The 13,580-nt window shown below is 34.8% G+C and overlaps 2 protein-coding genes across 2 annotated transcripts; both read right to left on the bottom strand.

Moving 5' to 3' along the window:
• Positions 1–283: 283 nt before the first annotated feature.
• Positions 284–1,683, bottom strand: LOC115959077 (heat stress transcription factor B-2a). The gene is made up of 2 exons (XM_031077375.1): positions 1,251–1,683; positions 284–1,164 (listed from the first exon to the last, which is right to left on the bottom strand). Exons 1-2 carry the CDS (start codon positions 1,494–1,496, stop codon positions 469–471), a joined length of 942 nt encoding a protein of 313 aa, XP_030933235.1. The 5' UTR covers positions 1,497–1,683; the 3' UTR covers positions 284–468.
• A 7,622-nt stretch (positions 1,684–9,305) lies between these two features.
• Positions 9,306–11,104, bottom strand: LOC115961007. Its single transcript, XM_031080063.1, has one exon. It carries the CDS (start codon positions 10,871–10,873, stop codon positions 9,473–9,475), a length of 1,401 nt encoding a protein of 466 aa, XP_030935923.1. The 5' UTR covers positions 10,874–11,104; the 3' UTR covers positions 9,306–9,472.
• Between the last annotated feature and the right edge of the window lie 2,476 nt (positions 11,105–13,580).

Below are 13,580 nucleotides of genomic sequence, written 5' to 3'. Positions count from 1 at the left end.
TAATATTGTCCCAACAACTTTATAAAATTTCTTTGGCTAATATTTTCCCAACAACTTCACTCACAATAAAAAAAATCAATTAATAAAACTATAAAAGCAGTAAATAAGTATATCAGTTATATTATCCTCCTGTAAATTACTGTTAGTAAAATAGTAAATCAAATTGTAGTTTCTACTATGCCTTGATTATTCCTTAAAATCATCTAGATTCAAGTTCTTTTTTTTTTTTTTTGGGATAAGCAAGGCAAAAAGCACAAAATAAAGACAATTAAAGGCGTAAAAGAAGAAAAAAAAAATACTAAATATATTAATATTAAAAGAAGCTCTAAGAAACTTCCTGAATCTGTCCCATCCAGGTTAATTACACACGTGACTCCATTTTGTCACGTGTGAGTCCTTTAGGGATTTTGGATCCAGTGCTTTCATTTTCACGTGCAACGCCCCTATTCTAAAAACTAACTAGATCAATCAATTGTACACCCTCTGATTACGATTACTATCCCAGTGGCAGTGCTTGATGAGCCACGTGGCTTTTCGATTACCGTCATCGTGACGATCATCACCGTTACTCTCGCAATCCAACGGCTCTAGTTTCGCGGGATCGGGCTGCTGTAACCGCAACTCCGTATCGTCGTCGTTGCTTTCTCTAGCTCTCTTCGCAATCGCACCGCCGCCGCCGATTGGAACGCCGAACAGTTTCGCGCTCGATTCTGTCTCAGTTTCCGTTTCTTCGTCGTCGGCGTACCTCTTCGCCGGCAGCAAGTCGAGCGGCGGTTTTCCGGCGAGCTCCGACTTGTTCTTGTTGTTGTTGTTCGCGAAGTTGGACATCAAGGCGAAGATATTGTTGCAGAGAGATTTAATCTCCGCCAACTCTTTGCTAAGCTGAACGTTCTCCTTCCTCAGCCTCTCGTTCTCGTCAATCAGATCCGCCGGCGCAGTTGTCCTCGTCGGAGACGAGTTCGCTGACACCACTTGCTCTTCACCGGAATTCGACGGCGATATCAATTGCTTCACCACCGGAACTGCCGACGTAGCCACCGACACCGGAGACACCACCGGAGTGGAAATCTTCCGGCGGTGAATTTCACACAGCAGCTTCTTCTCCCCTCGGCGGAAGTAGTCGTTCGAGAATTCCCACCGATCAGGTACTACTTTTCTAAATCCCTAAAAAAACAACAAATATATACAAAAATCAAAAACCAAAACATACAAAAAGCTCCATTAGAGAGAGAGAGTGAATATTGACATACATAGGTGTTGAGTTGGCGAACGAAGCTAGAGAAATTGTTGTGTTTGAAAAACTTAGGGAGCAAATCTTTGGCGAAAACGGTAGGGTTCCAAACGATGAAGGTTGATCCGTCGTCGTTCCAGGAGATAACGTCGTTGATTGTGCGGTCCTCGACTAGTTGAAACGTCTTCGTCAAAAACGGCGTCGGAATAGATCGCTGTGACTCGCTCGTTGCCGACTCACCGTTTTGCTCCATAGCCGGAGCCATGTAGATGGTGTGAGTTTTGGTTTGGTAGTTCTAGAAGGTTCGTATGGGGGGAATTAAATATAGAAAAGAGAATAGAAGAGAGAGCGAGGAAAACGAAGGAAAATGAGAGAGAGAGAGAGAAGGGAAAGAACGAGAAGCTACTAACCTACGTTACGTCTTATCTAGGGAAACTTCCGTGTGAGGGTTCTTTTGCCTTTTTGTATGTATGCGTTCGTGTGCGAAAGTGGCAGCAGCGGGCAGGGCTTGTTGTCAGTCTACTCTTTTTTGTTTTGGTTAGATTCTTTGTATGCTTATTTTTTTTGTTGTGTAAATTAGTGAAAAATAATATATATATATATATATATATATATATAAGAAAGAGGGGGTCTTTATTTAATATTTTTTATAATTCGATATTTTTGTAATGATAATGAAAGATGTGAAGTTGTACCTATAATTATTAGACTTTTCTAGCGTTTTTACCTTTTAATAGACTATTTTGATAGACTATTTCATTCCCTTGACATGAACATTACAAAACTCACATCAATGAGATTTATGACTTTTCAAATTTATGTCACGCCCTAATCCAAAGAACCCACTATCCATATTTCAATGAGAATTAAACAGATTTGAATCCAAGTTCTTTGTCTGATAAAATTAAAAAATAAATAAAGTTTTCTTAAGCTTTTTTTTATAGTAATTTTAAGATTATACCTTTTGTCATATTATTTTTTACAATTATTTTATATGACATATTATGATTGATTGTCCGACCTTTTTATATGAATTTATAAATTTTTTTGAACAACGCTGGTAACACAATTTGTGCCACAACTAGACCATGTAACGGGTTGAATTTTTTTTCCCATCACTCATATCCTTGTCACCTCATAGTTATGACATAAAAAATTTTAGTCCTAGATTGTTTTTCCTTTCTTTTTTTGAGAAGATTAGTGTTAATTTGATGTGTGCTGCAGATGTATTCTGGCTAGCAATTTATAAAGGATCTAATAATATCTTGACTTACCCAAATGGTAAAAAGAAGAAGGGGGCTTGGCTTTAACCTTTACGTATAATATAAGGTTGGCTGACTTATGGTTATAGTGGCTCTTTTGGTTTTTTGTTAAAGAATGAGTGGGAAAACAACGGGCGTGGGGTTTGTCATTTTCTTCATCCTTTCAATCCCAATTCCAAGCATGCTGCCAATAATAAATAATTACTAGTACTTTAATTTTATTATTTTCTTGACCAAATTACAATGTGATTTGCAATTAATAAATATCATATAATATATTGATCGAGGCATCCTCGAAATTCTTTTGCTAAAGTTATTCTCAGTATCTTATCTCATTCTCGGCCCCAGAAAATAGGAAGGCCATTATCTTAGGTTTCTTTCCCAAAGAAATAGTTTTCTCTTTTAAGTAATAAGTATCCCCTTAAACAAAATTAGCGGCAATCTTTCTCTTGCTAATAATAAATTAATCCGGCGGCATATATATTCGTTAGAGTGAACCCAAATTTGTTGAAGTATTTTACTGTAACAGGTAAACTTCTTACTTTTGGGAAAAAAAAAAAAACAAACTTCTTGGTACATCCATTATTTATAATAATTGCTTCTTACTATTTTTTTTCAAAAGTTATAAAGTTGATTTTTAATTAAAACTTCAAAATCTATATTATCCTTTTTATGTAATGATTTTTTTTTTTTTTAAAAAGAAAAAGGTATTTTACTATTTAACTAGATATTCAATCAACCTAAAGATTGGGCCTTTTATGCTTCCTCGCATATATAGTATAGATAATTTGATCTAAAGACCCTTGATTGTTTATGTGATTATCATCTTTTACGATTAAAATTAAAATTAAAGTTTTGTGTTATCATTTTTTATGTACTACTATAATACATTTTTTCCTTAGTGGCCCATTCATTTATTGTTGACCTAATTTGTGTAATAAAATATATTTTTTATCATGAAAAAGAAGTTTGCATAACTCATTGTTAATCAAAGTTAGGCAAAATATCTTCCTTACACTTGTTTATATTCACTATTTTATACAAATATTATTATTTAAAAAAAAAAAAAAAAAAAGAGTTCTACATTTAAAGCATGAAAGTGGACGTAAAAAAATGGACAAAAACAAAAAGTGAAAATGTTTGAGTGTATCATTGCCCTCAAAATTGTTTTGGAAAAGTGTGTATAAAGATTGTGGTGAATTTATACAATTCATTTAGTGTATTACATATTTCTTTGACCCGAACTAAATGAAATTATTCAATATCATAGTAAATCCCTCTCATTTTACATAAGAGTGGGTTTTATAGGTGGAAAAATTTCTCTCCCACGAGGATTGATCTTTAGTCAGTTTCCTAAATGACTTGCCAATGTTCAAAGCTTTGGGTACAATTAAAGTCAATTAATTAATTGATGGATACCTACTTTGTTGCAGAAATTAAATAATATCAGCCCACGATGAAAATCCTTAATTTGAGTCACGTTTAGGTCAATAAGAGTCGTGTATACTTCTCCTTCTCCCCTTTTTTTTTAAGATATTATTTTATTTTATTTTTTAAAATTACCCATTATTATTTATAACTACCCGTAAACTTTATGAACTTTTTTTTTTTTTTTTGAGAAACTAAACTTTATGAACTTGAATTAAGGTAATATAATAAGTTTTCCTATCTCATAAAAATTGGTCTTACATATGAGCCTATCGTTAGTTTATTCACTTTATTATTATTAACTATGAGGGAGAAAAGAGTATTACTTCAAGTAATAATTTATAATTTACACTATATATTTTTCCCAACTTGACATAATTAATTTCTCTGTCCAGAAGAGAAGAAAGCTGAAGGAATTTAGGAACTTTGAAAATTAAACTTGAATTGCTTGGGTGTACTAGTTATTCAATTGGATTTTTCAAAGTGTTTGTTTTATTTTATATGAAGAATGTTAAAATTCCTTCCTGGTTGCTTAAATTATTAGTCTTTGTTTTTATTGGTTTGAATAATGGATCTTATTTTAATCAAATTGACTTACTAACATTTTTAATCAGAACTCTACTAATAATATCCAGATTCACATTGAATAAAGAGGAAAGAGATATGAAAATATATGTATAAATGGCAGTGACGTGAGCTGAAAAAGAAAAAATTCCAACCCATTTTGGTTTTGTTGGGCAAAGAAAGTAAGGGCTGCTATAGTTAATTAATATATCTCACTTTGCAAAAGCCGAAAGGTAACATCGAAGAAAACCCAATAAAGCATGGATGAGGGGGTTTCTATAGAAAGATTGGTACCACACACTCCGTGGCAGCCGAGCTTTGGGCCCTTTTCATGATGGCCTCACTCTTTGCAAAGCAACCTAAAACATACAAAAAGCCCACTGTAGAGATTGATGTTAAAGCTGTTGCTATTTTATCTCCATTCTCTGAACCTTCTCATTCATACAATGTTTAATATCAATCACGCTTAACCGCAAGTCCCTCAAAACTGTTGAGGAAGCTTATAAGTTACATCAATCACACTTACCGCCAAGGGAACCATTGTGCAGATCTTTTGGTTAAGGAAGGAGATTTCATTGGTGACTCTTATTTGGGCTGTCGCTGAGGGTATTATGTATTTTAAACTTTGTAAGAACATTCTTATCAAAGGTGCTAAAAATACTAAATGTTATTTTTTAGCATTTTTAGCACCTCAAATGATAAAAACACACTTACATCAAACATGCTAAATTTTAAAAAATTTAGCATCAAGCTAAAGCGAACTGTTATCAATAACAGCTCATTGTAGCTGGATTGTAAAAAAAAAAAAATATTTTTATATTCTCACCAACTCTCACTTCTCTTTTCTCTCTCCCGATGGTTGTGGTCCGACGATGGTCGTGGGTCATGGTCTGATGGTCCGATGGTTGTGGCCCGACAGGGTGATTTGATTTTGTGGGTCTGGCATGGATCATCGACTTAGTCAGTGTGGGTCTCTGATCGACGTGGTGGTCATTGGAATTGTGGTGGCTGGCAGTGGGTAGGATTACTGGGTTAAGAAAGAGAGAGACAGTGAGACCAAGAGGGAGAGAGGATGAAAAAATAAAAACAAAAAAGAAATAAAAAATAATATTAAAATGAAGTTGTAAAAAAAAAAAAATAGAAGTTTTGATGTTAAGTGTATTATAAAGTGAGATGTTAAATGTTATAAAGTAACTTTTTAAGATGCTAAATGCTGAAAATTTTTAAATCCTTGATGTGAATGCTATAATGTTCTTGTTTGATTTTTAATATATTTCCCATTTTTGAGAGAGAGAGAGAGAGAGTGAGAGAATTGAAAACACAAAACAAACAAACAAACAAAACCATCAAAAAAAACAAACAAACAAAACCAAGGCTTTTGCCTTAGAGCCTTAAACATAGTTTTGTCCGGATCTATGTTCTTTCATGGTCATGATCGGGCCAAATTTTGCAAAATCTTTCCTGAACCATAACTTGGCTATTTTTTTTTTCTCATCCAAACAAAACATTCCCAAATGCCCCCCATAACAGGAACAAATTTAATCCATTAGTAGGATTTTAAAACCACGTATTTGTTTGGGATACATACCATTAACAATTGTACATTGCTAATATTATCCGGAAAAGGAAAAATAAAAATTGTGTATCCAGCAACGGAAAATGACTTGGTTGTTATTTTGTTGCGAGTATTTTCTCATAAAAGGACAAAGAAACTAAAATATCATCCAGCGAAAGGGTGAAAAAACCAAACAAACAAATAAGCCATGCATAGTACCAATTCTAATTTCCTCACTCATTTTCTTATAATAATGTGAATGAAAACACATAATATTCAATTTGCTAACACATATTTTTATCTTTTTTCTTGTAATTTAGGACTAGTCAACAACATTAGCTGATGATGGTTGGTTATAATTAGGAGTAATTAAGTTTAACTCTACGTAGGAACCTGCAAATGGCACAGCATATTTTTCTGATAGTCTGTTTTGCAAGTAACACCTGAACAAAATATCAGCCAGGAAGAGGCAGCAAAACTAAAGATTATGAGCTATAAAGTTATCATCATGATTTACATGCTTCACACCCCAAACCATAAAAGAATCAAGGAGCTTTTAAATATCTTTTACAATGTTGCTAATCTTCCATTGAACATTATATCCCTGTGAGTAAAGTAGCTTATAATAGATATTTCTCATAAGCACTTGACAACCAGATGATAATGATTTGTGTTCAGTCTTTCCATTGTTTCTGATCACACATCCACCTATTAGAATTATGTCCAGAAGATTTGAACTAATCACAAAAGATATTAATTAGAAAATAACCAGTTTTTTTGCTCTATTCCAAGAAAGAATGGGAGAGGAAATTATCCCCCCCAACCCCACCTCAAAAAAAGAAACATCTTAAAGCCTAGAGAAAAAGAAAGTAACTGTATGTACAAGGTTTAAATGAGCAATGTTCAGCATTCACAAAATATTATCAAAACAAATCTGGCAAAAAATTTCATCCAAATTCCAAAACATAATAATACCATACCATGGAACTGTGTTTGGCAGCTAATCATTTCACAACAAGGTTTACAGCCTACAGAAGCCTCTAGCAAGCACCTGTGAGGTAAGTAACCTCAGAACCTCAACATCATTTTTTTTCCACATTTTTACACCAAGTAATCTCCCCGACAGTAAATCACAAAAATTCACCTCATAGACATGAATTCAAGATACAATAGTGCCAAGGGGCCTTCAAAAGATTCATCAAATTGAGCAAATAATAGTAGTACATTGTGACATTGTGTAACTTGATAAGAATTAAAAGTACTTTCACCTTTAAAAAAATTTAAATAAATAAATAAAAAACTGACAGGCAAATACAATTCACATGCCAATACAAGATTAAAACCATGACCTCACCATTCAGCCTTCATTTTTGGGGATAGCAATTAGTTTTTGGCATCACTTGTATACTAAAGTCTAATGGAGCAGAATTTTGAGGTTCAAGCATCCCATCAAAAATGACAAGCATGCTAATTAGGTCCTACACCTTTTTAAACTAATTCTGATACAAAGGAGCATCATATACATTTCCCAAGCATTGAACTTCACAAATGATACCACTATGGCATGACATTCCTGCCTTAAACATGTCCACACATAGTGATTGAACAAACCATTGCAATGCACATCTGAGACTTGAAAGTGCAAAAGTATGTTAGTGACAAAATGCTGACAAGCAGCAGCTTCATGAGAATTATCATGTAAGCATCAGTATGACTCATCAAACAGTAACAACCTTCTAATCATTAAGCCACAAAGAGTGCGGCTCTTACTAAGAGTACATTGAAATCCAGTTAGAAGAAAACATGTTGTGCAATGATCATTACTTAAATACAGAGACTGAATAAGCACATTTTTGAAAGAGCATCTGCAGTATATTATGACCATGAATCTCATAAGTCACATAAATACATTTATGTAACAGTTTTTACAACAGTGGTGATGTCCCATTAAATAAAAACACTGACATAAACATCTTTTCTAGAGAAGGCACATCATTTTAATAAGAAAGTCAAAATGATTTAGAAAGATATTATCACTATAAATAGCTTCAAACAACAAAAACTTCAAATACATATAAGCTTCTAAATAATGATATATTTAAAGTAAAAAAAAGCATCCATGTTGAGTGTTTTAAACCCTAAGGATCCTCATATGGAAATTTAAATACAGGACATCAAGTTATTTAAATCAATGATCAGTTCTCAACTGAGCTAGATAAGGAAGTTGAAAGAAAATTGGGCGTACCTTGAGAATCACATTGGTGTCCATTTTCTACATAGTTTAATAATGAAATATAAAAACATTAATTAATCGGGGACATGAATGCAAATATTCATGTACAAAATTTTTAAAGGTCATCTTTGACAAAACATAGGGAACATTTATATAACATACATTAGTACGGTCCTAATCTTTAATGCAGCATAAAGTATTAAACCTTAAGCCAAAAAAAAAGGTATTCAACTGTGGCAAAACTGTTGGCAGGTTTCTCAAGCATAATATACCCTTCCTATAGAACAGAAAAGGTGAATGTGGGCAGGGGATAGATCAAGAAGAAACAGAAAATAGGAATATGTTTGCAAGAAGACAAACCTGAATTGAACAGGTGTATATGTTAATAGCTGCAAAATGGTGGTCATTGCATTGCAATCATTGAAATGATGAACCCTAAGGCAGTATACATATTTTAAAATCTGAATGGTGGCAATAAATATATCCTAGCAGTCATGATAATAGCAGATTTTTGTTGTTGATAATAAACAGGAAAAGACAGTATATGATGCCAACAAGAGTAACATGTTGAGTAAGGCCAGAAAACCTATGTTGAATTAGACCCTAAGGCAGAATACATATTTTAAACTCTGAATGATGACAATAAATATATCCTAACAATCAAGAAAATTGTAGTTTTTTTTTTTGGTTGATAATAAACAAGAAAAGATTTGAGTATGATGCCAATGTGAGTAACATATTGGGTAAGGCCAGCAACCTATGTTGAATTAGACCATCAGTTTGCTTAATATGACAATGACATAGAAGGTGTTCTTTACCAGAAATATTGGCAAATGACATCTTATTAGATGCTCTCTTTTTTCTTTTCTTTTTTCCCTGTTAGAAAGCATTAAAGAAAGCAATATTACCCACTTAACGCATGAATATGTCTCTAGCTGGTCATGACTAAATGACTGATATGCAAGACAGTAATGTAACGATGACATTTTAGGATGGAAAAAGCAGAATCATTTCACCTCACTTCGCTACAAATATAAAATGCTCAGCTGGACGAATGAGTTGAAGAATAAAATTACAAAATAAGTATTTGTAGCTTCCAAATTGCGGACATAAGCATAAAGAAGAAACCCGTTACAAAAACAACACTCTTCAATAAAAATAAAAAAACAATAAACCAAAATGAGAAGAAACTTAAGTCGTCAAGACACATACAAAATGCCACGACGATACAACACAAGGCTTCCTGAAGTGAAAATAGCCCAAACAAAGACAACCCACCAAGCCAAAAACAAAGCTACCTCCTTAACAAAAACAGAACAAGGCAGTAGACTACATACAGATTCAATGTTTTGAAAGGAGCTGCTGTCAATCTGAGATAAGCCAACAAAGAGAAGTACCAAGATCGGAGGTGCAAAGAGCTGCACAACTACAAGACATATATAGTGGTTATGCAGAAAAACCTTTGCCCTGCTAAAATCCAAATCTGGGACCTTGCTAGCATGCAGTCGTTGATACCAAGATAGCAATGCCTCATTCAAATACATTTGCAAGTTTGGTCGTAAAGCCATGATTTGCAATAAACCCGAAAGCAACAAGCACCAAAGCCTAAGCTTATTAAAATCCGAACTGGACATACCCACATTTCCAACCAACCTCTCAGCATCCCCAATTTCACTAGCCACATGGGCTCCTTTACCATCATCATTGTTATTGTTAACAAGAATTTCAGAAAACGGATTAATCCAAAGCAATGCAGTGAACATAATCAACATACTATTGGCATAAAGAATCATTCTAGCAAACCATCCACAATAAATCATTGGCAAATTGCTTCGAAGCTGATCAGTTCCAATCCAAAACGCCCTTGCATTTTTCAACCCCGGCATAAACAGAAAACCCGAAAGGCAGCCCATTAAAACAGCAACAATAAACCTCTCAAACCCGCCAATCAATCCAAAATTGAAATCCAAAAACAATGGAACAATCTCAAAGCAAATCACAAGCCCTACCAAAAACCCCACAGCCCCAACAAGCACACTCAGTTGCTTCTCAGACCTCCTAGACGCAGATTTCTCAAACGAAGCCTTAGCAAGCGAAATAAACAACGTTAAAACACCCATTAATCCCAACAGCACAGGAACAAAAACCCCATTTTCCAAAACCCCAGAAGAACTCTCACCAAAGTAAAATTGAAGCAATAAACAAGATAGAAAAACGAATGAGAGAGTGAAAGCAGTGTTATACTCATCGAAATAGAGGCGGGATTGAACGTGATTGTTGTCGAGCTTTAGCCTGAAGATCTGGGCATTGTTTTCATCGAACTCAAACTTGTCCTTGTCCTTGGACTTTGACTTGACCCTCTTCCTGAGTTCACTACTAACGTTGTTGTTGTTGCTGCTGCTGTTGGGTTCTGAGGAATCGGGTCTTCTAATGGCGGCGCGGGCACCATTTTGACTGGTGTTGTCGGGTTGGATATAGGTGTGGAGGCCATAGAGGAAAAAAGATGGGATTTTGAAGAAAAGAAATAGGAAAGTGAGGGAGAGAGAGAGAGTGGTGTGGAGGATTGGGTTCTTGTAAGTTTGGAGGAATTGGAGCAACATGGTTTTTACTTTTTTGTTTAAGGTTTTGGGAGTTTTTGGTTTAGAAAGGAACAAATGGGGTCTGTTTGATTTGAGGTTTGAGATGAGATCTCAAAGGTTTCGACACGAAACTAGTTCCAAGATCTATGGGTTGCTGAGATTTGAGAATCGAATCGATCGCCTGCATGCTTGCTTGGGCTTTGGTTTTTTTCTTTTGGTGGAGACTTTTTGGTTGATTCTATGTTGTTTTGTTTTTTTCCTTCTTTTTTTTTTCAACTTAGTTTTGATTGGATTAAAGTTTGGTTGTAGGACCTACGTATTGATGACGTGCCATAACCGAATCTTTTAAGAAGTTTTACTTCTGCTTTCTAAACCATTTTCCCAGAAAATGTAATATGTGTAGTGAGGATGTTCCACCTCGGTCGATTTGACCGTCCTTTAATTTTATATGATGGAGGTCTTCTTTTTCAAAATAATAATAATAATAATAATAATAATAATTGGAAAGTGTAACCATAAAATTCATCTAAGCATCTCCAACAGATCAGATCTGGTTGTCTTGCAACATAATAATGAAAGTTAAAATTTCATTTTTAATTTCAATCTTTAGACTATTTTTTTTTTTAATCTTTCAAGTTTTAATTTTAATTTTAATTATTTTTCCTTTCAAACTTTTATATCTCATAACTTCGTGGTAATTATGCCATGCAATTGTTACAATAGAACAAAATCCATTTCTAGATACTCTTTAAATCCTTTTTTTTCTTTAAATTTGGGAGTGTAAAATTATAAAATATCTCCCAACAGGCTGCCATTTCTTTTTCTTTTTTTTTAGATCTACAATGACTCTTCACACTAGAAAAGTCACAGTAACTCTCTAATCCTAATCTATTGTGGAGGCCTGAGGTCTGAGGAAGGGTACAACGAACTGTGGTTGTCACTACAAAGGTATTGTGAGCCCGAAGAGGGAATCTACCCAAGGATAGGAGGAGAAGAGACAAAAAACTTCTGGGAAGTCCGAATGAGGAGGATGGGGTTTAAAGATAAAATCATGGTAGGTGAAGGAAGATTCCAGTGAAAGTTCACCTACTGCCTCCGCATTAAATGACTGGCAACAGCTTTATCAGCTGCATTGATGAGGAAATGACCTGAACAGTGGAATTCACAGCTAAACAGTTCTTTCTACCACCTTCAACAAAAGTTTAAGGGGACAAGTGTCATAGAGAGAGTCTGGGTAAGTGGGGATGAAGGGCCAGGATGTGATGGGCTAAGGAGTATATAAGGAAAGGGAACTTCCAGGTAAAGGGGAGGAAAAAATAGTCTAAGGACAGAAAATTATAGCAAGAACAGTAAGAGTAAGATAGTGAACAGTGTATTATCTAGCGTAAGAGCTTCATCCTCGGATGAACTTGTAAAGAACCTCTTATATACATAAACTCTAACTTTTGGTCATTTCCTCTTTGATTAAATCCTCGGGCTAAGCCCCCTCCCCTTGTTTTATCCCACTCTCTTTACAAATATCTATTGGTTTGGGCCTTGTTAGGTTGCACAGATTTCACCATTCTAAGTGGGTTTGGGCTGTTTGGTTTTTGGGTCCTTATAGCTATTATTTAAATATTTTCATTTCAAATAAAAAAATCTTTCTATTTTGTAAATTATTTGTGTCAATTGGAAAAGATGGAAGAACTAATATTTAAATAGGATATGGGGAAAATAGAGAGACGAGTGTCTTTGAAAATAAAGTAGGTGACATAAAAAGTGGCTTTTATCCAAATTTAGATGAAAAAAAATAAAAAATAAAGGTATTGTTGGAGATGCTCTAATAAACTCTTTACTCATTTACTTATTATTATTATTATTATTACAAAGCTTTATTGACACTTTGTCCCTTGAGAGTTGATGTAGATATCTATAAAAAAATTGGCTCAATAAAATATTCAATTATGTCCTTTCTCCCCCATTAAGCTGAAAAAAAAAAAAAAAAAAATCATAGGATCAACGAAAAAATAGAGTCCATTGAAAAAATGTTTTTGAAAATGTAAGTAAGTAAAATATAAAAATAAAATTTTCCTCTCTAAATTTGGGTGAGAAAAATAAAGATGTCATTAGAGATGCTTGTACGGACACAATTTTTAACAACCCAAGGGTAACGTTGGGCTCGCATGTAAAGGGCCCGAACAATATGATTTGTAGAGAGTGGGTTTGGAAAGGCCTGCCCTTAAGCGCTGGGCAGCGGTCTAGTCCTGGTTTCACGAGAATTAATACAAAGGCAGGTTTGGACAGTATGACTGAGCCTTACATCGATATGGTTTGAGAGGTTTGGCTCCTCGGAATTAGTCCGAGGAGCATTACATTCTCACCATTCTTCCTCCTTTTATTTCTTTTGCTCCTCCCCCCCGCTTTTTAGCTCTCTTTCCCTTTTATACTAACATTCGCTTCCCGTTCTTCTCCCATGCGTCAGTCTTTCCTTGTTTGGGGCAATTACTCGTCCTATCAATCCTCACGTCAGAGTGGTTGGGAAAAGCTGGATAGCATGATATGGGGTACGGGCTTGTCAGGTGCTGGGCTCCACGTTATGGCGTTGGCAGCTTTCTCGCTTGTACTGCTCTTGTACTGAGTTTGTCCTTTTCTTCAGGCGTTTTATGAGGTGTTGAGCGTGAGATTGTCCTCGGCCACATTCTTGGGCCATTAAGGGGTTCTCATCATACATCCTCGGCAGTAGGGCTCC

The sequence above is a fragment of the Quercus lobata genome, chromosome 9, assembly GCF_001633185.2.
Source record: "Quercus lobata isolate SW786 chromosome 9, ValleyOak3.0 Primary Assembly, whole genome shotgun sequence".
Classification (NCBI taxonomy): Eukaryota; Viridiplantae; Streptophyta; class Magnoliopsida; order Fagales; family Fagaceae; genus Quercus; species Quercus lobata.
The sequence above is the reverse complement of the archived record's forward strand: the minus strand, read 5'-3'. Positions and strand labels throughout refer to the sequence as shown.